Raw genomic sequence first — 27,792 nt, forward strand, 5'->3', positions numbered from 1 at the left:
GGCCTTACAGCTTTCATTTTCCTGAGAGGATTTTTGGCTAGATCCATCAAAATGTTTCAGTTCCTATATGGAAACAGTCTTATATAATGCAAGCTTATATGAACTGATCATTTAAAGAATAAATATTTGGCCCCAGAGCTGATGACTTTGACAATAGGGAATCAAACTACTTTTTGTGTTTAACTTGAAGTTCCCTGGTGTATGTATTATTCCCAGTACAATGCATCCCACTGAGTTATTTTTCTAACCTAAATATTGGTTTTCTTTCCTTTTTTATGGAAGACCCTGAATGACAAAATAGTAAAAGAGTGTTTCCAAAGAAGTATGTCCTTGCCCTCTACCCCTGCTTTTCCCTGGATAATCTTTGATCAGACTCGGGATCCCCACTCTATTTATAAGCAAGGTGATAATGGTAGCATTTAGCAGGGTTCAGAAATAGGGGTGTGGGATTTGTGAGAGGCACTGAGGCAGGCCACACCAGGGGCTGGGTCCCTAAACCTTCTCTGCAAAATCAGTTGTGTCTGAAGTGCTGCTCTCCAGCCTGCAGGAGTTCAGGGTGACCAGCTTCACACCTTAAACACTTGTGTGACTTCTGTTGCTTAAAATTAGGTAAGGCAAAGCCTGCTTTAGCCATTGTCTGTCTTGCCTAAATTGCTGTAGGTCATGCTGAGGACTAGCCCTGTCTTTAAGGATTGTGTTGAAAGGGTTGCAAAAAGTTACCTTTGGCCCTTCTTCACATGGAGCACGAGTTACAGCTGAAACAAAGTCCATGAGCACTCTGTTTGCTTCTCCACACAGCTGGGCTCCTGGCACACTAGAGCAATTTGCATATGCTGATTTAACTGTTGGAAAATCTATTCACACAAAAATCTTCCTATTCTCTTAGACAATGGATTTCTCCCCCCTCATTTTGCTGTCAAAATCGTTTTCCCATCTGTTATTGGGGCAAAACAACCTCCTGGTCTGGATGTTTCGTTCATGGATAAAGCTTTCATTGGAACTTGTTTTCGGGTTGAGGCAGATTTTGCTCCTGGTGAAATGAGCAACAAAACTCCCTGTGAGCTGAATTGAGCCTCTCCTGAAAATGAGGGGGTTTAGAGGAGTTACGAAGGCTGTGGACAAGGTCTTGTTGCTCTGCCCTTTCAAAAGAGAACTCTGTCTAGTGGAGGAACAATCAGAATATTTGTCTCTTTAAATGAATGGTTCTTAGAGCCTGCACTGAGAGGCAGGCTCCCTCTCTGCGGCTGTGAGGCTACTCAGAGCCTCCAATAAATCAGCATGCAGGCACTGAGAGCTCTGTCCTTGAAGGGATGCAGTGACCTTGCTCATGCTTACTCTGGAGGAATAGGGGAACCAGAGGAGCCCAAATAGTGAGCAGAGTGGGACTGAAGGCTCTGCATTCTGCATGCAAATGCCACAGCACCGGAGCCACGGCACGGACGGCGCGCTGCTGCACAGAATGCAGCTTTCCTGCTAGCCTGACCAGACTGCTGCTGCTGAGCTTCCTTTTTCCTATTTTTTTTTCCCCCTGCAGGGTTCTGAATGAAATCCTCATGATTGTTGCATGCTTGTTCAATAATAGCAAGCCCCAGTCACGTCTCCTTGTGAGCACATTTGGTCGGAATCACTGAGCAGAAGCAGAGAGAAGCTGACGACTATGTGCTTCCAACGCAGGTTGCCGGAGCCCCGTGTTTGCCATTGGCTGCAGTTCTCTGGTTTGTGTGCAGCTTCCCCCATCTGGAATATGAAAATGGGATTGAAGTAGATAATTGCTAGCAGCGGGTTTTCAAGAGAGGCTTAGAGGGAACAGAATGCCTCTCACACAGCACAGGCTGCCTGCGCTGAGAGAGCTCTGAGAGATGATTTCAGATGTTACCCACGTCTGAATCTCCTGGAAACTTTACCGTGGAAGCAAGCCATTGCGCACAGTCCTGGAGCTAACATCCAAAAGGGGCAAGGAAGTGGCAGCAGGGCCAAACAATGGGATACCTTGTCCTTGGATTGCTCACAGAAAAGCCAGCAGGCATTCCCCTCCAGTCCCCAGCAAAAAGGGCATGAAGGTGGCAATGAACTGAATTTTACCCAGTGAAGCTTCAGTGGCTTTTCAGAAGGATGGGATACACTGACCCTTCATCAAGCCGGGATTTGCTGGGAAACAGAACTTTGTTCTTCATCTTCATCTGCGCCTTTGCCGTGGTCACCTTGCTGCAGCAGATCCTCTATGGGAGAAACTATCTCAAGAGGTAAGGGGGGATCAGAGGGAATAGGAAAAGTTGTCTGATCAGGCTGAGGGGAGATGGAGCCCCAGGCAGACCATTATAGCAGTTCAAACCACTTCTCAGTGTTTTGCTGATGATGACAATATCTTGTCAGTCTGGGAAGGTGCATCCAGCATCTGTAATGTTTGTTAGGTTATGAGTGCAGGAGAAGGTTAGGCAGAATATAATGTTTTGTGAGTTCCCATGTTTAAATCCTCAGCTGCGGCAAAAATATGGGTTTGTGTTCAACTTAAACAGACTCGTGCCACCTGAGTATTTGCCCCTTACAAGGTTTCCCACTCTATGTAAGTTCAGGCTGAAATGGGTCAAGATGTTGAATTGAAGTAGCTTGTTCATTGCTGAAACTTCGATGTCTTTAGAAACAAACATGCAGATGCAGTTACTAAAATCAATATTAGTGTTCCAGATAACCAAGAGAGCACTTTATTTTTGCACTGCTGTCTTCTTATGAATTGCTGCTGAGACTGCCTTGCTGTAGAGCACATCACTCTTTGATCTGAAAATGCTCTTTTCACAGCAAACACCGAGGGGGCTCTATAAATGTTTAACCTTGACCCATGCAGAGTTTATTTTACTTAAACCTGGTTTGAGAAGTTACAGCTTGCATGATTTTATGAAGATGAATGTTTCCATTACATGGTTTGAGGTAAGTGTTTCAGTTGTGTAGGCAGCTGCTGTGGAATTTTTTACTGGAATTGAGCTGCATTCTGCCAGGAGAGATAAATGGTTTGGTTCTTGCCTTGCTTGCAACTCATGTAGTTTGCCCTGTGCCAGGAGCAAGCAAAATGCTGGCAAATCAGCCAACATTTCTCTCTGGGAGGGAAAAGCAAGCATGATATTAATATGTTTAGACAGGGGTGTTGTTTATCCACAGAGCAATTTGTGTGCCTTGTGTAGCACAAGGCCTTGTCTGGGGGACTCTGATTTTTTTGGGCACCTCATCTCCCAAAAAATGTGACTTCCTCAGCTGGAAGAAGCAAGAATGAGCAGAAGTGTTGAAAACATGGGGTTTTTTGGCTTGGAGAAAACTGAGGGGAAAAGGATAACTGACTTGAAATACCCAAATTAAATCTTAGAAGAAAAAAAAGCAATAAATACCTCTCTCTAAACACTCACAAAGTGCTAAAATGTTGTAGCAGGAAAGATTTGGATTTAATCATGATAGGGAACTTTTAAAGAAAATGATTACCTGAGGAGGTATAAAATCTCCACATTTGGGGAGCTTCAGGAACCTGGTAGGTAGACAAGGGTAGTACTAATCTTCCTCATTGTTAAGAATTTGACTTTATGGCTAGGTCGAGGTCTCATCTTGCCTTATTTTCTCAGTTTTTCCCATTTGTCTTGGAGGCCTGGCAGTCCTACCAATCCTTGCTTTTCCAAGTCAAAATTACTGCAACAGGGTTAGAGAGAAGAAAAATAAATCACAAGTACACACTGAAATAAAAAATGGTAAAGATAAAATTATGAGAAGATGCAACCAAAAACTCTTCCACTGAGTGGTCTCTGTGGCCTCTGTCCTGCCTCATGCCCTGGGAACCTCTCCTGTCATCATCAGGGAATGAAAAAAGGCTGATGTCCAGTTCCTGGGATTGCAAGGAAAAAGTCTGGTTCTGAGCCCTCTGCCATCAAAGAGTCTCAAGCAGGGAGATGAGCATATATTTTGTCACTTGGACGGGAAAATATTACTTTTCTTTTTTATTTTTTAAACTCCAGCTTGCAATGATTTGTTTATTTTACTTTTTTTTTTTTTTTTAATTAATCATGTGAAAATAGTCTCATAGAGGGCTCCCCTAACTCAGTGCAGGGCAAAAAAAAGCACCTCAGCCCTCGGCTCCTTTCTGCTGGGAATTGGCAGTTCCCCTCTTCCAAGGAAATAAAAATGCAGGGTTTGGCTCTAAGTTTTTGGTGACACAAAGGTGATTTAATCAGCGTCCTGCATTGTTACCACAATATTATTATGAAGGTACCTTTTTTTTTTGTTTTCAGCTCTCCTTTTCCTCCCTCTCTCTTAACACCCTGCAGTACCTTCTGGTGAGCATTCCAGGGCAGTCTGATTGCCAGCGAGCTCCGTGCAGGGGCAGCTGTAACCTTTAATTACTCTTTCACTTCACAAACCTCTGGTGTTAAGCCCCCTGCTAGAAGCTGATTCCGGCTGTGAGGCTCCTCGGACGTGTTTTGACTTGTACCTGGTGGTTTTGGAGAGGCTCCTTAGAGAGGGGAAGCGGGATATTTATATCCCTGGTGCCACTTGCCAAGCTGGAGCCTGGGGACGCAGCCATTTACTCTCTGGGATTCCATGTGCTGCTTGCTTGGGATGCTTTTGCCTGCATCCCAACACCTGCAGCAACAACAGGACCCATGGCCTCCTCCCAAGGCAGCAGGAAGAAATTCCCCCATGTATTTGGAGAAACCTGAAAATTGCTCTAAAGTACTATTTCAGTAAGTGTACAGTGCTTTTAAGTCTAAATATAATACCAGGGTAGCTCTTTTCTCTGCAAGAAGATGGTGGAAATGGGTAAAGGCCATCAAGGCAGGGGAGTGTGACCCAAAACAAACAGCTTGGGCACAATGCAGGTGACAGCATAGACTCAGGACTGGTCCCAAAGAGCAGAGTGGAGAAAGGTACCCCTTTCTGGGAGAAAGATAGCAAAGTTTGCTGTGTGCCATGCCACTTGCCCTTACAAGCAGGGAATGGGCTGGTTTGATGGCCATAAAATCCCACCTGAGGCTGTCCATGGAGGCTCAGGATCCTGCATTTGCCCATGGCCATGTTCCCAGAGCATCTCTGGGGGTGGCAGGACTGTGGACAGGAAAGGATGCTCCAGGAAATAAACTCTGCTCAGGGAAATTTGATAAGGGGCCCAGCCTCAGGTCAAAGTTCTCTCTTTCCCCTTATGGGATTTTAATGGGCTCCTGGCATTGCTGGTAGAAGGGGACAGTGTAGAGATTGAATTTCTAGGCATTCACACATTTTTCACCCACTGTGTAATGTTCCCCACTCCTTCCTTTGCAGTTTTATGCAGTGTCATTGGAAAGCAGAGTCCTGTCCACCTTCTTTTTTGCCCTTTTTCAGTTTTTTCCCAGGTGGGATGGGTGTGGGTGCTCTCACCAAGGCCAGTGCCTCATCCCTGCAGTTGCAGCTGAACTTCTCTAACAGGAGAGTCAAACCACAAGCTGGAGAAATGGCATCGGGAAGCTCTGATCTCTGCAGCTTCTGATCCCCAGTAAAAAGGATGATGAAATGAGATATAATTAAGGGACTTTAATACCGATCTCTGGGGTAATTATTTTTATTTTAGGATTAATGTGATGATTAAAAATCCACTGCATTGATCTGCTAAAGTAGGTTAAATGCTGTGGTCTTCTGCTTAAATCCAGAGCTGCCGCTTGCTTTTGTATTGACTCATCTTTCCAATGCTCGCCTTTCAGCTGAATTTTCTTTTGAATCAGATGCTCAGCTGAGGGCTGGCCTTTTTTTGTCAGTTCTTGTTTGGCCAGCAGGGAATAATCCTGGATTACATCAGGAAACTGCCACTACAGTAAAAAAATGTTGAAATCTGTCTTCATCTCCCAACCTGTAGCATGGGAGAGATCAATAGGACAGTCCTTCCCTTTGGCAAGCGAAAGATATCAGAGCAATACTTTGCTATATACCAATATTCTGTTGGCAGGAAATTCACTAAATTCTGGGTGTTTTAACAGACTGACTTCTGCACACTGAAGAGTGTCATGTGAAGAAGAGAATCTGCACCTTTAAAACTCCTTTTATTCAGCTGAGTTAGGAGAACACGTTTCCAAAACTATTAAAGACCCTAAACAAATATTACCCCAGGGGCTGCCAGAAGGTACTAAAAGATTGCAAAGACTCACACAGCAAGATTCAGCAAACCTTCCTGTGCAGGCAGCCTGTATTATTTGGAAGCTTTGTATCTTCTAAATGAGAATAAAACATCACTCTTATGTATATGTGCCCTCTTACTAATATCAGAATCTCATGACTTGAGGAAAACCCACCATTTTTGAATATCTTAGGCAGCTTTTATTCAACACTTGCAAATCAATTCCCAGGTATCCTTACTTCTTTCCTTACCATATAAGATTATTTGTGATCACTTTCTGCACTGCATGGACTAAAGGAATAAACCCAGAGAAAATGAATCTGAACTGCACACTTCATCTGAACCCTAAATTCATGTCATTCTTACAGCAGGGACAGCAGGAACTGCAGTGGGGACATGGAGGCTACATGTGGCCGAAGTTGTATTTAGTCCTAAACTGTTTTTTTTGTCCTAACTACATTCAGCTCAGGTCAGCTGAGAGCTCCTGCCCCATCCCTGGCACATGCTCCTCTGGCCAGCTCATAACAACCTGTGAAAGTGTTAGCCATAACCTAAGACCATCTATTCCTGTGTTAAAACTCTCCTTCCATTGAAATATCTTCCCCTAAAGGCGTAATCTGAAGGTCACCTAGTGAGTCATCTCTCTCTGGTCACACAGCTCTATGCTTCCAGCTCTAACCAGAGGGAATTACTACTCCACAGAAATTACATGTATCCTGTGAGTCATCTGGATGAATCCCTGACAAGGTGCTGGGAGGTCTTGGGTTTGGGAAGCTTTCTTCAGAGAAGACTGCTGGAAACTTCAGAACAAAGCAAAGACTTCAAACAATATAGAACACCAAAAAAATATGTGTTTACAGGATATGGACATCACCTTAAAGTGGCCAGATCTAGCTGAGCACAGCAGGAGAAGCTGAGACTCTAGCCATGCTGTTCCTGCTACAGAGCATTCCCAAGGCCATTTCATGGGGTGCAGGCATCCCTGTTGGTAATGGAGTGGAGGGGGCAGAACCAAAAGGGAGCTGATAGATTAATTCAGCAGTCTCCAAATTCATGGGCTCACAGAATCACTGAATGGTTTGGGTTGGAAGGGACCTTGAAGCCCATCCAGTGCCACCCAACTTCCACTATTCCAGGCTGCTCCAAGCCCTGTCCAACCTGGCCTTGGACGTTGCCAGGGATGGGGCAGCCACATCTCTGGGAAACCTGTGCCACCACTCTCACAGGGAACAATTTCTCCTAACATCTCCCCTAAATTTACCCTTTGTCAATTTGAGGCCATTGTCCCTTGTCCTGTCAATCCAGGCCCTTGTAACAGTCTCACTCCATCTTTCTTGTCTCCCTTCATGTGCTGAGAGGCCACCCCAAAGCTTCTCTTTTCCAAGCTGAACAATCCCAATCCTCTCAGCCTTTTCTCTCAGCAGAGCTGCTCCATCCCTCTGATCATCCTGGTGGCTTCCTCTGGACTGGCTCCAACACGTTGATGTTCCTCCATCCAGAGGCTGGGTGCAGTCACCCCATCCCACTTCCCATTCCCTTTCCCACTGCTGCTCTTGGTTGCTTTAGGCAATTCTCCTGAATCCAAAAATTTTTCCTTCTTCTACTTGAAGGTTTGGGGATTTTTAACCATGATTTTAATTTGCTTTTAAAAGAGAGCATCAAGTGGCTGAAATTTTAGAGTGTGAGAAAATGTTATTTCCTCTCCTGTGCTCCCTGGCAGTGCTCCCCATGGCCCTGATGCAGAAAACCAGCAGGATTTATATCCCTGCTCCCTCTATGCTGTATTTCTAGCAATGTTTTGTTTCACCTCTGCTGTTGAGATGGCAAAACCAGCTGCTGGTCTGACCTGTGAATTGCCAGCTCTTCTCCACTCTTGAGATGACAGTAAATTAAGGTAATGAGCATCCCTTATTTCAATGTTTTACATGTGCAAATTCCATTATCCCTGGTGTGTCACACCATGGTCCTTCCTGACTCATATCATGAGGGATGTGTCCTACAGGGTTGGAGCGGTGTGGCTGGTGGAAAGATACGCCCAGGCTAGGAATGACCAGCCCGTCTCCAGCCAAGGGGGGCGCTTCCCCAACATGAAGTTGAGTAATGCGCCTAAGGCAATAACCTACCTTACAGACACAGGCCACTATGATACTCCGAGCCGCAGGATTGAAGAGGCGTCTCTCAGTTTCTTCGGGGCAAACGGGTTTATTGGATCAGGGGGAACTGGGAGTGAGGGAGAAGAAAGCTGAGAGCCCCGAGGTGGGGAAAAACCCCGGGTTTTAAAGGGGATGGGAGGGGTGAAGGATGACAAATCAGAAGAGGGAAGGAAAAGATACATTGGGGATTGACACGACAAAGGAACCAATCTCGTACAACCGAGGGAGGGGCCCCGGCCCCTGAGCCAATCACCCGACACCCTGGCCAGAAGCTTCTGGAAAAGGAGGCAGGGGTGCTGAGTGACAGGCAGGCAGCCAGGGGTGGGGAACAAAAATGATACATTTGATAGCCATAGAAACTGGGGAGGGGTTTAGGGATTGACAAATAACTGGGAATAGGGGCAGGACCTTTTACATGAACAATGGGGGAACAGAACAAACACAAAACAAACCACAACACAGGGTGGCCTTTGGACACTTGTCCCTTTTATTGTGGCTATGGCCACCCAGCAGCTCCTAGGCCAGTGTCCGCAAGCCCACCCTGTGGATGGTTTGAATTGTGCTGGGCTGTAGGAGCTCTCCAGAAACTTTTTGCCCTGGAGCAGTGAATCATAGGTGTCCTGCCAAAAAGTGGCCATTGTGCCTCCTGATTAATACAGAGATAATTAGATCCTGATTCTAATTCACATAGCACCCAACAGCAGCTTCCTTCAGTCTAACTTTGTTGTGTGAAGATCTAGGCCTCCTTCTGTCCAAGCAAACAATTCTTCTTGTGTATTTGGCTGAATATCTGGGTTAAATCCTCATTTTACACAGACCTGTTGCCTTGGTATGACAAAGTAATGGTTGAGTTTTGCCAATGCCCAGCATTCAACAGCTTTTCACGCAACATGATTTAACTGCTGTGACATCTCCTTTAGAGAAGAAATGCCATCAACTTGTTTTATGATGTTTTGAAAAGAATTACCTGCTTGGCCTCTTTGTGTGTGGGCAGGTACAAAGTTCAGTCTTGCCTCCATTTGTGAAAAGCCCAACCCAGAACGCTGTGTTCCCATTTTGGGTTGTGCCCACCCATGTTCCCCACAGCCCCACCTGGGATGGATCACACCCTCGACCACTGACCTCTGTTGCCTGTGTTGATGACCTGGTACCTTGGTCTTTTATTTTTGACCCAGTTGGAGTTTCCTGATCATTCTTACACTTGCTGGATTTGGTTCAGGCATAATCACTGTGCAAAGCTTTGTATTTTCTTACTTCCACTGTGCTTCATTCTTACCCTTGATTGCTTTTTCATTTCATTTCTCAATTTTTAATTCAAGTGTATTCATTGCTCAGCAGTCCATGTCTCCCTCAGGCAAATTGTGGACTTAACTTCTCATTTCTTTGAGGCATGCTTGCCCTCTGTTGCTTGCATCCATTTTGCTTTTCCATCAGCCCTGCAGATAGTTGATGTCGTTTCACATCCTTTTATTTGGATGGGTTTATGCTTTAGATCTCAGGGCGAATGCCTTAAAAGCAGCCTCTGTCACTGGTTTGGCATTTTCTATCAGAACAAATACAGCCAAAGCTGGGCTTTTGACAGTCCTAACTGAACATCTTAGGCTGTAAATATTTTGGAAGTGTTGCCTAAGTGGCAGGAGAAGACTGTGCCATCCACTTCTGTGATGGAGAGAGAGAATATTTGCTACTCCTGTGCCTGGCACTGGGTACACACTCACTGACTGTGAATGCATTTTGCTCATTGTCTTCAGCTTGAGCCCTCAGGGCAGTGTGGGGGCACTTGACCTGATGCTGAATATATTGCTGCTGGAAGCTTGAGATGCAGTGCAATTGTTTTAGTCAGATCTCTTGTGGTGTGGTGAGATTTGGAACCCACACTGCATCAGGCATCTACCATCTCAAATGTCAGAATTTGCTGGTATCTTAAAACATTTGGGATTTCCTGTGAGTGTCTGTGCCCAGGGCTTGGATGTTTTCATTCTTCTTTTATTTTCTTGAAAACTACCTCCCTCACTATAATTTCATTCTGTTGTTGGTTTTGTGCTGCCCCTCAGTATTACAAATCATGATATCTAAATTATGAAAAATTATAATTGTGAATAATTACTGCCAATAAGATTGATAAAGATTATCTATTACTCCTTAGATGTTTATCTTCCAGCCACAGATGAGAAAAGGTAAGATTGTAAAGGTTTGGAAGGTATCATTTGATGTTCTTGATGTCCTGGTCAACATTAGATCCAGTTTAAGCCAACTATTTGAATGTGTTTTATCCTTCCTGGGAAATGATTTTAGACCAAGTTTTTTCAGATACTGCTTGTGAGTATCTGATGCAAGATTTAACCCAAATGTGAAATGTGCTACATGAAACAAAATCTTTTTTCTTTGTAATAATGGTTATAATCCAGAAGCTTCCCACCTATGTTTCCAATTTTGCTTTTTGCACTAGTCAAAATATCCTCCTCCACCATTTTAATACTATTATTTCCCTCTAACAGAAGGAGCCAAACTTGTCCCTGCTATAATTCTGTGAGGCCAAGAGTGTGGTGAAACCAGACATGCTCCTTTCCCACATTGTCCATCCATATTTTGTTTTTCGTGGGGCCCATGTTATTTAATTTCTTCCTTTTGCTCTGAATATACCATTCCTGGTCTTCCACTTATTTTCATACAATTTTCAAAACCTTTTAATAATCTTGTCCCTGTGAGATGGTAAGTGATGAGCTCAGTAATTACCCACTGTCAGTCTATCTACAAAGCTGTAGGTCACTGAGACAAAGGTTGGTCTCTATTAAAGCAGTGAGCAGAAGAATGTAAGTGCTTGTATCAGGACTAAAACTTACATTTTGCTAATTTCTCTGGAGAAATAAGTATTTCTCTAAACTTGGCTAGTCAGATTCAACGCTTCTTCCACTTAAAAATATGAATTTTTTAATGGACTCTTATAAGAAGGAGAGCATATTGCTCAGTCCTTGAGATGGCCCCAGGAATGTTTTATTTATTTGTGCCTTGCCTGGTAGGGTTATGGACCTGGATTCTGGACTGAAAGAGGCCAGCACACACATAGTATTTTCCTGGCATTACAGGTATTACCTGGCACAGCACAGGTGAATTGGACCTGAACTGCTGCAGGCAGATCTTTCTTTTTTTTCTTTTTTTTCTTTCTTTCTTTTCCTTTCTTTCTTTCTTTCTTTCTTTCTTTCTTTCTTTCTTTCTTTCTTTCTTTCTTTCTTTCTTTCTTTCTTTCTTTCTTTCTTTCTTTCTTTCTTTCTTTCTTTCTTTCTTTCTTTCTTTCTTTCTTTCTTTCTTTCTTTCTTTCTTTCTTTCTTTCTTTCTTTCTTTCTTTCTTTCTTTCTTTCTTTCTTTTTCTCTCTCCTTCTCTCTCTCTCTCTCTCTTTCTTTCCTCTGTGCTGCATCTTTTAACTTGTTGTGCCTTACGTATTTATTTCAAAATTGATTGGGGTGTTTAAAGTTATATTTAACTATTCAAGTAAGCATTTGCCTTGTTCTTGTCACCTGGCTTTGTTGTCTTTGGGGACTAAGTCTGGCCCTTTTGTCAGGAAAGGTGTTTTGAGCACAGGCTGGTCTGACTGGGCACTGCTGGGCTGGGTTTGATCCCAGTGTCTCACTGTTCACTATGGTAACTTTAGTCCTTTACTCCTTTTGGGCCCCTCTGATGTCTTTTCAAGTGCAGTGTAAATAACCTTGCTTTTTCTGGCTTGTGCAGAAATGAAAAGGGATCCTTGGTTTTGCTCCAAACTTCTTCTTATTGCTGTCTCTTCCGGCTGCTGTGCTTCTCTTCACCTGTGCAGCAGTCTATCACGCTGGAGACTCCTGATACTCCCCTCACCCAAGCTCTTCTAACTCCCTGATCCATTTTAGTGAGTGCTTCCAATCACTCTCATCTGCAGGTCACTCATGCATACCATGGCTTTAGTTTTATTTTCCGTACACCCCGTGGATACAGTGAGTGATAGTTTCCTTATTTTGCGGAAAGAAGGAATTGGATCTCTGGCAAGATTAACCATCTGACTTTCCAACACCTCTGTGACACCCCTGCTAATAGGCACCACTTTCCATTTTCAAAGAGAGTAGTGATCACGTAACACTAAAGTCTTCAGTTCGTCCCCGTCAAGGGCCCAAGAATTACAAAACAGGGAAACTGAGGTACAGTGAAAGTGATTTTCCAGTGACTTGAGGAAGCCTTTACATGGCCAAGGCTGTTGGTAATCAGGACAGGGACTGGATATAGCTTCTATATCTGAGAAGTGTATATGGCTTCTAGCAGAAACAGGATTATAAAATTATTAATGATATATATGGAATTAATGAATGTACTATTTGCTAATAACTTCAACAGGAGTCGGAGTCACAAAACCTGGATTTCCTGTCACCTCCTAATTGCCTCTTTGTAAGGGAGAGGGCATATGAAGAAAGCATGTGAGAACTGCTGGAAGGCAAGAGCAGGAGAAGTGAAGACAAATAATAGAGGGAGCTCAGAAAGACAAATAATTTGCCTTGTTCTTGGGGACATCCATATCTTCCTTCCCTTCCTCTGCTTCTCCTTCCTTGCCCATCTGTGTAGGCCAGCAAAGCTGAGTCAGGTTTTGGCTTAGCTTCACCATTATAAAATAACATTCATTTCTGCCTGGTTTTTGCTTGGGCTTGGATTTAGCCTGCCTGTGGTAGATGCCAAATGAGGATAGTTGTAGCTGTCACCTTTTAGAGATGAGTGGAAGTTGCCTGCTGCCTGGGATTAAATGGGATGAACTGGTGGTATTTGGGGAATAATTGTGGTTGGAGTGGCAGGTGATGGCCCCACTGCCAGGCAGTCCCTGTCACCCAGAGGTGCTGATGACTGTGTCATTTAGCCACCAGCCCCAAGCTGCTCTTGTGCCTGGGAAGCACATGGATCTCTCCTGAGCAGGTTCTGCTGCACACACAGTCACGGCCCACTCTCTGGGTAGAGCCCAGACATGACCCCCAGCTGTGCTTGGAGACTTTTGGATCTCCTTCTTTCAGCAGCTCCCTTTTATACACCTTGCCTCCTGGTCTGAAGTAGATTTTCACCTTTCCTTTCCTTTTCAGAAGGACAATAGGCACCGCTAAGGAGGGATCTCAGTGTGACAGCAGCACGGGTGCAAAGCTTCTCTCTGCAATTCATCCACTTGCTCATTCTTGCCTTGTAGTTCAAAATCCTCATAATTATCTTACATCCTCTGCTATTAAAACCTCTGCTTGTGTAGGAGTTGTTTTTTGTTTGGATTGCAGCAACAGGCTTTCAGTCTTTGCTTCCTGCTGCTTCTTGACAGCCGGTTTTGACAAGCCCTTCAGAGTCACTGCTGCTTTGTTAATTTGCTGGCTTTTTACCCCCTCCTCCTATTATTACTTTACACCGATGTTTATTTGACCACACACTGATTCAACACTTACAGTTACCAATTAGGATCAAAATATTGCTCTGACATTTACCTGAAACTCAAGGCCTCTGTTGCTAAGGCATCCAACTTCACGGAGTTTCTGCAACGCAAGGCAGAGCATTGCTCATACTTTTATTTGTTAGGGATAAGTCTTGTGATTAATGGTATCCATAACTGACGTACATCTTCCTTGATGGACAATTTGCTTACATTCATGGGCAAAATGAAGCATCTCTGCACTGACAGGGTTTCTGATTACTACACCTTTTATGAATTCTTTCCTTGCCATCATCAGCATCACACGTTGGGGACACATCCCAATTTTAGAAGTTGTTATATTAGGGCAAATTGAGCAAATGGCAAAGTTCCACTTGACAATCATTGGCAATGATTCCAGGCTTCAAATTCGCTTTTCTTTATTTTTTTTTTCTTTCTAAATTTGTTTATTTTTTTCTTTGTTCCTTTTCTCCCTTTTTTCTGTTTTTTTTGTTTCAACTGTCTCACATGAGCTATGTAAATTACATAGTAGACCTCTATGTCTCAGTCATTTCATCAGCTTTCCTCACCTTCTTTTAATCTTTCCTTACCCTCCCTTTTGCTCTGATGCTTTTTCTCTTCCTTTTCTGTGCTTCTGTCCTCTGTGTGCTTTTATATTGCGATTCTGATTCACAGAACCTTAATTTGTTTACCTGTTTAAATGCAGTTACTGCTGAGAGTGAACATGGTAGAATTTTACTGAAATAGAATGCCAAAGAAATACACTGATGAAATGGTTCAAGTCTCTTTTCTGTTTTCTCAGGCTGTTTGCACATTTGGCCAGACAATTTTTTACGGATGCTTACAACTCAAACCTGAGAGGATTAGAAAATTTTGTATTTCAAAAATTATATTCTCCCAACACAAGGCTGATTGAAATCAATGGTAAAGCTCTCAGTAATCCTGTCAGAAACAGAATTAATGCAGTGTTTTTAAATGTCTCATCCTTGGTTCCTACTCAGTCCTAATACTACAAACCATTATTTATGGAAGTAGTTCTTACTATGAGAAAGACATTTATTGTACCACCTCTGCAAAAAATGCAGAGCAGCAGCTTGGTCTTAGTCTTGCAGACTCACAGTGAGACACACAGCCCTATAAGCTGTGCAAAATTTCTTTGGTGGGGTGTTTTGTGTATTTATAAGTCTGTATTCTGTTAATTCCTGGAGTACCTGTTGAAAGAAGAGCTCTGTGTGGTCTGGCTGGCTCAGGGCTGGACACTTAACTTTAATCTGACCCTAAGCTCAGCTCAAAGCTCTGTACTTTGTCCTTAACCACAGAGAAGTGTCATCCCTAGATCCCTCACTGGATATTTTTGTACCTCCATTAGATCCCCACCCTGCCACTTCAAAGCTAACTATACCAAGCTGGTCATCATAAGACATATCTGCCATTCCTCAGGGTTAGTCTTCCAATCTCCCCTTGGATCTTACCCAAAATGTGAATGTCCTTTACACTTGGTGCCTCTGCTGCAGTGCACGCCCTTCCCTGATACCAGCTTGATGAAAGGAGGGCATTAAAAAGTGATTTTACAATTTGTTTTGCTTGATGGACAGATTCACCCCCCTCCACATTGGAACATTTACTTAGATTTCCTTTCAGCTGCTACATACAGAAAGGATGGGGAAAGGACTTTACTGCATGTTTCAATTCTTCATTTAATCATTTTATTGGCTGTGCTGTAGGAGAGTTCACCTCTGGAGGAGACACCAACACCAGCCATTTATCTGGATTAATGCTCTCTATTTCAGATTGCAAGCAAATATCGAAGACCCAAATAGAGAATTTAAATCCAATTAAAAGGCACAATTCCAGCTTGGTTTTCCCACAATTCTACCCTCTCTCCCGATGAATACTTCAGTGATGCCTTAAATAATTAAAAGATATTTTTAAGGTCATATACATAATTGTGTTTTACAAAGATATATTTTTAAAGAAACCATGTTTCTACACCAGTTACAGTGTGTTAAAAAATGTGTTAGACTGTGGTATATGGGAGAGAACCACAAGCATTTATTTCAACAAGCCTCAAAGTGAAGGTGTCCAAGTAATTTTCTTATGTTTTCTTCACATCAATAGTCCACTCATAAACTGTACCTTGGGCAGGTCGGCTGACTAAAAGCTGCCAGAGCAACACACGAGTTATGGGGCAGCCTGACAATCCAGAGCACTGCACTACCCAATGGCCATTATAGCATAATGTATTCACACTTTGGTATGAATCATGGAATCACAGGGTGGTTTGGGCAGGAAGGAAACTTTAGCCACATCCAGTGCCATCCCCTGCCATGGCAGGGACACCTTCCACTGTCCCAGGTTGCTCCAAGCCTCATCCAGCCTGGCCTTGGGCACTGCCAGGGATCCAGGGGCAGCCACAGCTGCTCTGGGCACCCTGGGCCAGGGCCTGCCCACCCTCCCAGCCAGCAATTCCTAATTGCCAAGAGCCCAAAATCTGTGCCTGCCCTCTGGCAGTGGGAGCCATTGCCTGGGTGCTGTCCCTGCAGGCCTTGTCCCCAGTCCCTGGGCAGCTCTGCTGGAGCCCCTGGAGGCCCTGGCAGGGGCTCTGAGGTGTCCCTGGAGCTTCTCTTGTGCAGCTCAACAGCCCCAGCTGTGCCAGGCTGGCTCCAGAGCAGAGGGGCTCCAGCCCTGGCAGCATCTCCATGGCCTCCTCTGCACTGGCTGCAGCAGCTCCAGCTCCTTGTGCTGCTGGAGCCAGGGCTGGGGCAGCTCTGCAGGTGGGCTCTCACCTGAGCCCAGGGGCACAGGGGCAGGATCCCCCCTGCCCTGCTGCCCACGCTGGGGCTCAGCCCGGGGCAGGGGGGTTCAGGCTGGGGCAGGTCCAGCTCTCACCCACAGCACCCCCAGCTCCTTCTCCCAGGGCTGCTCCCTCTGCTCAGCCCCAGCCTGGGTTGATCCCAGGGGCTGCCCTGGCCCAGGTGCAGCTCCAGCACTTGGCCGTGTTAAACCTCATGAGATTCCACTGGGCATATTTTAACACCCCATGTTTTTCCTTCTTAATTCCCTGTGCTGATAATTGCTCCAATTAGACTAGAGGATGGATGTGGCCAGAGAGATTCACTAGCCCTTGTCATAAGCCTGGTGACCAGCAAAGCTATCGTGGTCTGGATGCCCTTTCTTTTGGACAAAGCCTGCTGGCAGATTGCTTCCTGGCTGTCCCCACACAGCCCAACTGAGAAGTTAACTTTCAGTATTGGCAGCACCAAATGTTCACAACTCAGCTTGCCAGGCTTCTGAAATAATGAAATAGGGTTAAAAAGGAGAAGTTTAAAAATAGCAATCTGCAAGATCCTTTTTTGTTGGCTTCTGAGATAAGAGAAGGCTTTTGACTTGTGTTGTCAAATATTTCCCAAGCATTTTTAAATTTCTACCCTACTATTGGTGTAGTTTCCAGAAGACTGCAGGCATCATGGGGGTTGGAACAAATCTGTGAAAGTTTGGAAAACAGGGACTTGTGATGATTGTGTTTATGCATTGGCTTTAAAAAAATGCCATCTTACCAAACAGGCAAAATAAGCACTGTATTATGACTTTAGAGACATCATCAAATGACACATCCTTTGCTAGCAGAGCCAGCAAATCAGAGGAAGAACCCAGTGCCCAACACATTTAGCAACTACTGTAGATGCAAAACTGAAGTTTGGAGCTTTTACTTCTCTGGCCCTGTGGTTTCCCACTATCTCCAACTTTTTGCCCTTGTCTTTTGGAGAAAGAAATTTCTACCTCCTCATAGATGTGTGTTGTTTATGATAACTACTGGCCTTCAAATTTGTATGGGGAGCCTGGTATTGTTTTCATCCAAGGACTTGCAGAGTATGTGGGAAGTAAAAATTATTTGTTTACCCTAGTAAGGTGATATCTTGTTGTGCTTGGTATCTTTTAATTGTTTTTGATGAATGTGTCATAGTCACATGTGTATGTTAAGAAATAGGACATGAGAACTCATGCTGATAGACTTGACCTAATGAATGATATCAAATATCAACTGCCTCATTTTCTTGCTAGAGGGCTGCAGTTTAGCTGGCAGAATGGAGAGGAATTGGCAAATTGGACCGGCACCTTTAATTTCACGGATGACGGAGCAGTGAAGAGTGGCAGTGACACAGGCACCAGGTACCAACACCCGAGGGAATGGCTGTGGAGATCTCTCTCTCTCTCTCTCTCCTTGTGTGAACCACAAATGTGAGCACAGGCTGTATGAAAAATGAGATCTGCAGTGTGCTTTGGCTGCTTGGCACTGCTCCCCACAGTGCAGAAGATGTCAGGGATCACCAAGCACTGTGCCGTTTTCCCACTTGCAAGCCCTGGGGACATTTTGGAATATGCCATAAGCATCCACGAAGTCTGCAGGAGGGTGGCTTCTATGTCCTGGCCTCTCCTGTTCCCCTACCAATGCTGTGTGTGAAGGTGTGGCAGTATGGGCGAATGGGACTTCGGCAGAGAATGTCCCAACATGAGAGTGTTGGTGCATACAGAGCACACTGGGGAATGTGGTCTTTAGAATAAAACATGTATTCCATGAAAACATAGTTTAACTTAAATTCTTTTCAGGGCCTAGGGGAAAAGTGTTCTGTCAAGATAAGGCTGGAGTATTGCCTTTGTTTACAGTATTTGGCAACATGAGAAGCACTGATGTGCTGCTGCACTCTTTGTACTTCCTGGTTTGACATGGGCTCAGGTGTCTGCAGGGTCATGAGCAGAGTCAGAAAACTGGCAGCAGTTGTGCCTAAAGAACTCCACAGCTATCCCAGGCCATCTGCACAAATCCAGGCACAGGCATAGGGTGGATATTTGGGCTCTCTTCCTGGAACACCAATTACAGGAGTAATTAAAAATCCTGAGTCATGTGTAGCATCAAGTTCAATAAGCAGCAGGGAAATCTTAGAAAGAGCTGTAAAATAAAGAAAAAACTAAAAACAATTAAAAGAACCTTACACTTAGTACTTGCGTATAAACAAAACACTGGTAAATTGCCCATTTTATTTTAAATATCATCATTTTGTAACCATACACCACTGCAGCTGTGGAGCTGATAGCACTTCAAAGGCAAGCAGAAGTTGCAGAGTCTAACCTGCCAGAAATCGTCCTGTCACTGAATCACAGCAATGCTGCAGTTCCTGTTCAGGCTCTTGCTGTAATGTGATCCTGTACGAGCGCTTCCTGCTGCTCTGCTGGTTGGCTTTGTAAAGGATCTTTATAAGAGCAACCAGCCTCCACTGCAGTTTTTCTCCTAGAGCAGGGGGGAAAAGGATTCATGTGTATATGTGTTGGTGTGTGTATCTATCTTCCTCTCCTGTTGCCTTTTCGGTATCTGCATATATAGTCTGTATTTACAAAGTCTTCAGTTTCGGCACTTGGCGTATAAAAGAACTCAGTGTGACACAAAGACACACATCATCTTGAAGTCATGAGAAAATAAACAAATATAGATTTCCTCCTCTAGACACCTTTGACAGAGGCAATTGAACTATCATTGATTGCATGACTGGGAACCAAAAGCTTTGAATACAAAACACAGAGTCGTGAGGGGCTGAGCCACAGTGCTGCTCTCAGTCTCTTCAGCCTCTTCAAAGACAAAGAGGTTCAAGGTGCAAGTGGTTTTTACACAAACAAACCACACAAACTAGATATAAATGGGAAAAGTTATAATATCAATGAAGAAAAAAAGTGTGTTTCAGAGCCTGTGTTATGTGATATGTCAGTGACTGTATCTCCACTGCCCAGGCTCCCCAGGGAATGGGCACAGCCCCGAGGCTGCCAGAGCTCCAGGAGCCTTTGGACAGCACTGCCAGGGGTGCACAGGGTGGGATTGCTGGGGGTCTGTGCAGGGCAGGAGCTGGGCTGGGGGATCTTATGGGTCTCTTCCATCTCAAGACATTCTGTGGTTCTGTGTTACTGACAGTGGAGCTGAAAGCTTTTCAGTCAGCGATAAGTCTACCTGCAACATATTTCACACCTAAGTGTGTTAGAGATATAATTTATCTTTTTGTATGGAACTGGGAATATAGGAAAATAAAAAAAGTACTGTGTAAGTGTGGAGATGAGACTGTGTGGTGACTACTGCAGAGCTGTGTCAAAATTGTTTACTATTTACATTTGATCACCTTTCTGACTGTGTTGTCACCAGACATCTCCTGAGAGTCTTAATCTGACACTCAACTTTATGCTGTTGTCATAAAATGAAAACAAGTCTTCCTTTAATGAATAATTCTTTCCCCTGAATGGAAAACTTGCAGACTACAGTTCACAGAACTGATTTTATTTGTATATATTTACAGGACTCCGGAGAGATGTCTGAAGTGCGCAATAATAATTGTATGTCAGCATAAGCACACAGAATACCTTTCACTGCACAGCTCTGCAGTTTGCTGTGCCACCACCTTCTTGTAGAAGGTTTTGTGTTTAAAGATATTAATTGAAATAGATGTGAATATGATTTCCATTAACTTGTACCATTTATATACATAGAGACATATGTTTATTCATGCATGTGTGGTATCAACTTGAACATATTCTAGAACTACTCTTTATCTTTTAATTACATAACTTAATACAGGATGTAGAGATGCTGACAACTCATCCTGTAGGAGTGAAGGTTTAGATGAAAATGAAGGACTTCCAAAGCAAAGGCATGCAGAAAGAATGAGTGTATTAGAATTGCAAGTCAGCCAAACTTAATGAGAATGGTGGCCTTAGAAAAACCAGTGAGCAGTGAAGATTAAACACTACATGAAAATGATTAAGTAAGAAAGAGATTAATATTATTGTGTTATGTGATTTCAGTAAACATTGAGGCACTCCTTAGATAGAATCATACAATAGTTTGGAAGGGACATTAAAGCTCATCCAATGCCACCCCCTGCCACGGGCAGGGACACCTTCCACTGTCCCAGGCTGCTCCAAGCCCCATCCAGCCTGGCCTGGGACACTGCCAGGGATCCAGGGGCAGCCACAGCTGCTCTGGGCACCCTGGGCCAGGGCCTGCCCACCCTCCCAGCCAGCAATTCCTAATTGCCAAGAGCCCAAAATCTGTGCCTGCCCTCTGGCAGTGGGAGCCATTGCCTGGGTGCTGTCCCTGCAGGCCTTGTCCCCAGTCCCTGTGCAGCTCTGCTGGAGCCCCTGGAGGCCCTGGCAGGGGCTCTGAGGTGTCCCTGGAGCTTCTCTTGTGCAGCTCAACAGCCCCAGCTGTGCCAGGCTGGCTCCAGGGCAGAGGGGCTCCAGCCCTCTGATGGCTGAGGTCAGAAATCAAACATATTTCTCAAGCTGAGCCCTGCTCTGGCAGCTCTGCTGGGGTAATTCAGCTAACCCAGGTTTTCATCTCAGTGCTTAAAGACAGTTCTTCAGACTGTGTAGAAGCAGTTCATGGAAATAAAACCTTGTGTCATTTATGTGGTGCAACCAAGAGTGTGGATCCCCTTTGTGTCACCTAACACTGCTCTGGGCAGGCACTTGACAGATCCCAATTTGCTGGGCCTTTTTGAGCACCAGAGCCTTCATTTCAATTCAGATTATGTTGCTGAAGGCCTTCTAGGTGGCAAGGAAATAGTGATTATTAACAAGAAGTAAAAGTGTGTTGTATTGTACTAAAAGTGAAGCTCAGGAGCTCCCCAAAATCCATAGGGATTTGAACCAAAGGAGGACTACCCACACAGATGTAATAACAACCAGTTGTTGAACAGTGGCTTATTTTTGATTCTTGTGCATCACCCATTACTCATATTTCTATCTTTTGCATTTTACTTTGTGCTAAGCATCGTTAAACCTTACAGTATCCCTGTGGAGAATCAGATAAAGGGTTTTATCTAGTGCTGGTTATGACAAGTGATAGACATAACCCCTTCCCAGAGCTCTGATTCTTCTGCTCTCCTTTTGGTATTGTTTTCCAACTTACTGGAATTGTGAGTCTTCATGCTTAAGTAATTTTTCACTGGCAAGAAGCTGCTTTAATGACAGGATGACTTATCTGCCATATGAGTTGGTTTATGGTTTTCCCTTCAGTCTACTGGAGCTGCAGATAAGATTCAATGTAGAGCTTTTATGATGAAACCACAGAAGCCTTTGGTGAGTGAGAGGAGATACTTTAAGGCCTGTCAATCTATACACTGAATTCTCTAGCCTGACAAATCTGAAGCTTTGTCTTGTCCCCACTGGCTACGGAATAAAAAGTAGAATCAATTTGATTTGTCAAATACATGTTTCACAAGAATGAATGTAAGGACTTAGGATTTTGCTTAAGTCACATTGCTCATACAAGGATCCTAAAATCTAAAAACCACAAGAAAAAAAAAAGGCAGTTGCTTGCAATAAGCTAAAATGTGGGGTTTAAGATGTCATTGATGCATAAGGGTTGTCATGAATGTTGCTATAACTTCTAGGTGGGTGGTCATATGGATAACAACATCATGGGAAAGAGCTTGTTTAAAACAGCCAAGCACCAGTTTATTAAAAATCTGAGAGCTTTGAAAAGAATTTGGGAAAATAGAGCTTCCTGCAGCACACTCCACTGCTGCTTGTCAGGAGACAGCATTGGTTTGATACAGGCAAAAGACAAGAAGCACCAACATGTCCCTGAAACTCAAATCCAATGCAATCTCCAGTGAATCATGCCCACACACTGCACAGTGGGAACACCTCTAAATGAGGATGGGTGTCAGCCTGGTTCAGAGAGGACCTGGGAAGCGCAGGGGGTGGTGGTGTTGATGGACTACAAGGTGGGCTTATCTCCAGGGAGAAGCAGGAGGCAGCCTGGACTTTGCTGTGCCATTTAGGGCTGTTTCTGCTGGAGCTCCTGCTGCTACACCCACGACTGCTGCAGTGGAGCTGTGTTTTGCAACTTACTCTGGTGCTGTGCTAGGCTGAAACCGTGGAGAGAAAGGCTCGTGTCCCAAATCAGTGGACAGATGGGAAGGGAACAACATGCCTTTGGCTGGAGTGGGTGTTTGGTCAATTCACATTGCTAATGAGGTAATGAGCAGCAGAGCCAAGCAATTCCAAGTGGAGACTTGGAGATGAGATGGGAGATCATAATAAAATGGCAGTGAGCAGCCAGTGACAGTTTGCCAGGAGCTTCCATGGTTGTGATGAAAAATACATCCTCAGGGCATCACAACCATCATCTTGACTGCTCAGATGTGTAGGATACCTGTGGAGTCATGGTCAGAAAAAGAATCCAGAAAAGGAGCACCTCTGATTAGAAAAAAACTGTGTAGTTTCTACTTTTCTGGGGATGTTCAGTGAGATATACATGAACAGCCTTTAAAGGACAGAAATATAAAAGCCACTCCTCCTCTGATGAAGATCAAACTTATGGATATATGGTTGGTCCATGGAAGCACTTTTGGTTTTTTGAAAGCAAAAATTTTAATTTGGAAAACAGGCACAATATCTTGGTCCTTGTCTTGATGGATGGACCTATCTAAAATGATCTATTATGAAACCCCAGGAAAGCTTACAACTCTGTAAGACCAAACATCTCAAAATATCCTAAGTGAATGGTCAGTGAGTTCATGAATCTATAGCTTTTAACCTCAGCTACAAGAATTTCCTGGAAAACCTTAGCCCCTGTACAAGAATTCTAGATCCTGAATTTTAGTTACTCTGATTCTTCTGGAAAGACAGCCAATCTTGAACTAAACATGCCATTTCTATCTTTAGCTTCCAGGCATTGAATACTATTTTTCCTTCTATACTGTATTGAAAACCTTCCTGCCACTGGTAATTGCTTCCTGGTGCAGTATCTCCTTATTCAGTCACCATATGTTTAGATTAAGCTTCACACGCCTCTCATAATATTTTAAAATCCAGAAAATTTCTGCAGGTCCTTTTGCAACTCTCACCAGTGTCTCAAACCCCCAAAGATGAAATGTCAGAGGTGGATGCAGTAATTCAGAAGAGCTATTACTACACGATGCATGCAGAGATAAATGACCATTTTATCTTGCTTATATTTTAATATTTCTACATGACACAGCTCATGGTGGCATATTTTGCTCCCACCTACAGACACATAGTAAAAGTTCATGATCAGTTAGACATCTAATGCATTAGAGATGAAGATGGTACAGGGCTTAAACCAGTATTGCCAGTGACATTTTCATCAGCACATGGTAGGCAGTAGGAATGTGAACCATCTTTTTTAATATTTGTTGTGCCCAAGGATAAGACAATCAAATAGTTTCACGAAGCTGTGTAAAAGAAGCCTGCTGCTTCTCCAGTCTCCTCTTGTTGATCCCACAGCTCTTCCTCTCTCGGTTCAGCCTTTCAAGCACCATCCTGTTGTGGACAAGTCGACTCAGGCTCTCAAATAGCAGAAACCGCACAAGCAGCAATGCGATTTTTCTTTTTTTTTTTTTTTTTTTTTTTGTGTCACAGTCCTGTTGAAGTTTGAATTCATCCAAGAGTACCGCAGATTGCTGCTTCTCTTGCCACATCTACATCAGCTTCTTTACCTGCTGAACAGGGATCATCCCTTCCCAATGGGACAAAATAATCTTGGGAGAACAGGCCATGCAAAGTGGTAGGATGCTTTTATTAAGGGAGAAAAACACCTGAATTGATGTAAAGCCCTTAAACCTTTTGACCAAATCTTGTAGGCGTTGTTGTCACATAGAAGCATTAAGAGGAGTAAAGGCCAGAGGGATTTGGTCTCTCACAATGGGCTCTGATGAAGTCAACACCTACTGTGCTCTATTCCAGATGAATTGTCCAGGGCCTCTAGAGCTATGATACGCTCCACCCCAGCAGTATTTTTGCTCCAGGGACCTGAAGGTTCCATAGGGACCTTGCCAGATGATGTGAGTCCCCTGTGCTTTGGGGAATGTGTGCTCTGGCACACTTGGGATGTTCCTGAGTAAGGAAGGTGAATCTCGACCCAAGGTTGTCCATGGATCTGCCCGTACTGATGAACACAGGCACTGCTAATTGGACAGCACTCTTAATAAGCATTTAGTAGAAGCCTGCAGGGCTTGGTTCATTTAGTCTCATTTCTTAGTCACTGGATAATGTATATTTTTGGAAAGATCTTTGTTTTTCCTGCAGGGTAGGTGGAATCCTTCCTGCCATGCTCTGTGGTCTCGCTGTGCAAGTGCTGCAGCCTCACTGCAAGCAGTGTTGAGAACTGGCACTCCAGGAGTGAGCAGAATGAATGGGAAGGCAGCTTCAGAAAATGATTCTGCTTAAAAGATGCCTGACCATTGCAGTAAATTATACTTTTAAACCTTTGTTCAGTATATAAGACAACTCAGTGTCTCAACCCAAGCGTCACTTGAAGGCAGGATTGAAGTCTCAGGCTTTTTAATTCATGTAGTGTGATCAAGAAAAGCTTACTTCTGATCAAAGCAGGAGCAGCCCAACTGCAGATGATCAAAGACCTAAGTGTTAGCTGATGTACTGAGAAACCAAATGTGTCTCTCACTGGCAAGCTCAGTAGGCAGCTCAGCTGGAGGTGAGGTTGCAATGGGGGACGTGAAGGTAAGAAAAGAAGAAAGGTTCAGTCAGTCAAAAATGGAAAATTACAGAGTGAATAGCATCTAATTCCTTGGTACTCAGTGCAGTGGGCTGTAAAAAACCAGTGCCCTCTGAGCACTTGCAGCTTGTGTGGTGTTCAGGCACAGGATTTGACCCTGGAAAAGTGTTGTGGGTTTGAAAGCTACAACTGACGTGAGCAGACACAGAGCAGTGAGTAGTGTGTAGTACCCAGTGCCCTGGGAAAGCACAATCCTACATGCAACTGAGCTGTTTGTTGTAATTCATTCGCAGTTGTGTTCTTAAGGTAAAGAATCATGAATTCTTGTATTGGTTTTCCTGTAGACTTGTGACCTTTAAAGGGATAGAAGTTATTTATGTTTCGTCAGGGGCAGTGGAAAAATGCAGGGAGAGGACATTATGGTGGTGACAGATCAACTCTGTTTTATGGATAATAAAGCTTCACTGTCATTCTTGTAAAGCCAAAGCACAGACCTTTTCTCTAGCAAAAGGAGTAAGTAGTATAGTCAGGTTTGTCACTTGTCACTAATCCAGAACATAAATCAAAATAAACTGAACTACATCCTTGTTTCTTAGCTGGAGATCAGACTGAGGAGGATGATGGGGAGGACAGTTTCCATTTATGCTAATTAAGCTTTCTGACAGGCAAATGTATCTTCATTCACAGGGAACTACATGTTTTGGAGTGGGAGTTAATAAGCAGGAAGAGCTCTCAGAGACCAGGGAGTGGGTGAGACTGATGCTTCCTCTGGGGAAGTGTGGGGGCCTGATCTCCAAACACTCCCTGCAGGTCCAGACCCTTGCAAGATGAGGGCGTTGGTTTAAAGGACATCTCTGGAGGCTGAGGGAACCCATGCTCCTTGTGCTAGGGCCTGGTGTTGTGCAAAAGCTGCACTCTAGGAAAGCACAATGTGAAGCACTTCTGTGGGAAGAGGTTGTCCAGTGCTCCAGGGAACAGCCTCTGCTAATATCCTCTAATATCTGCAGCAGGAGGAATCACTGTGAAGCAAATAAAAAGCATGAATACTCCTGGGAGAAAGAGAGAAACTTTTTTTCCTGAGTCTATTGACCAGCCACTGTGTTGAAAAATTCCCAGTGCTGTTGCAGCACCGTTGTTATGTGCAGCTGATGTGCAGAAGCATCCGTAGCATTACAACTAAGGAGGGTTCAGTGGCTGTCTGCGCCAGTGAGGTTCAGGCTGAGGAAGGGCAGCCCAAAGGATGTTTATTCAATAGCTTGGCATCACTGACCTCACTTCAGTCAAACTGACCCCATGGCCAGCAGCATTTTCTCCCCTCTCTGTGCAGAATGACTCTGCCATTGGTGTCCCCTGCCTTTGCTGCACGTGTCCCATCAGCCATGTGTCATCCAGCCCATCCCATGGATCCTCCCTCTGCACTTCCATGGGGTACTAAATGGTGAATTCAATGCTCCCAGTGGCTCTGTGGGGAAAGCTGAAGCTGTTGTGAGAGTAGAGGCTTGCAGGACTGTGCTTTTTCAATCTATAGGCTCATGGAATAGCTCTGCTAGAAACGCAGTGTTGCCTCATGGATTGATTTCCTTTCAGATCCAGAAGTGGTTTATTTTTGACCCAATCATTTCCTTCTTAACCTTCTGCTGCTGTGGTAACACATCCTTTTTCATTTCTATTTTTGGTTTGTGGATTGAGTAAACAGGCAACGATCAAAGGGAATGGCTGGGACACAGGAAATTTCATCTCCATTCCATAAAATGACATCTTTGACTCCAGTGCCACAGGCTGAAGGCAGCTTTCCTGTGCTGTGGTGCTCCCACGTGACAGCATGTGCTGTTCAACATCTGAGCTGCTGCGCTCTAACCTAGCATCACAGCTAGAAGTGCACAGGAAAGATAAAAATAAATGTTAATCTAGATTTTTGCTCTGCTTATCTGTCCTGAGGCACATTCAAGGCACTGAAATGAAGTGTTGGGAGGCAGGTGAGGATGAGGCTGATAGGCATTGCTCATTCCTGCACACCCTGAGAAGCAGGAGGGGTGTGTGAGGCGCTCAGTGCTGTGTGGGGGTGTGTACCTGCCCCGTGTCACTGTGTAGAACCTGCACGTCCAGGGTGCCAGCATTGCCTTACTCAAAGAACCAAAGAAAAGCATTGATTCTGAAAAAGACAGTCAGAAAAACGATTATTTCAGAGGATTAAAATGTTGTCTGTACTGGCAGCCAGAGGGTACTCCTTCAGCCCTGGAAAATTCTGTGAATTTTCTGTGAAATGTAAGAAATTCTATGCTGCTGTCTAAAGAGAGATTTTGGTTCAGTTTGGGGAAGTTGATCTGGGGTACATCCATGCAGGGCTTTGGCCTGGTGCAAGCAGGTGGGCTCTTAATCCAAATCCAGTTGAAGCCTCTTCCACAAGTTGCTCGGCTCCAGCTCAACAAGGCAAGCACATGGGAGATGTGCCAGGGCAGTGGATTTCAGCTGCTCCTTAGCAAATGCTGGATGTCCAGGTGAATAACTCAGCTGGAAGGAGAGTGTGAGCCTTTTGGTGAGAACCCAGACAAAGATTCATGTTAGGGGTCCCTTCAACTGTCT

At 44.2% G+C, this 27,792-nt stretch overlaps 1 protein-coding gene across 2 annotated transcripts in view; it reads left to right on the top strand.

Moving 5' to 3' along the window:
* The window catches only part of ST8SIA5 (ST8 alpha-N-acetyl-neuraminide alpha-2,8-sialyltransferase 5), a 70,934-nt gene that overhangs the window by 20,909 nt on the left and 22,233 nt on the right, over window positions 1–27,792 (top strand). Inside the window, exons 2-3 of one of the 2 annotated variants that reach the window (XM_036402990.2) lie at window positions 1,535–2,243; window positions 17,751–17,858. In XM_036402990.2, the coding sequence (XP_036258883.1) occupies window positions 2,113–2,243; window positions 17,751–17,858 (239 nt within the window). In that variant the 5' untranslated portion in view covers window positions 1,535–2,112. Of the gene's footprint in view, window positions 1–1,303; window positions 2,244–17,750; window positions 17,859–27,792 lie in introns of those variants that run through there. The other variant, XM_036402991.2, reaches the window with a different exon arrangement.

Source organism: Molothrus ater, chromosome Z (genome assembly GCF_012460135.2).
Source record: "Molothrus ater isolate BHLD 08-10-18 breed brown headed cowbird chromosome Z, BPBGC_Mater_1.1, whole genome shotgun sequence".
Taxonomy (NCBI): domain Eukaryota; kingdom Metazoa; phylum Chordata; class Aves; order Passeriformes; family Icteridae; genus Molothrus; species Molothrus ater.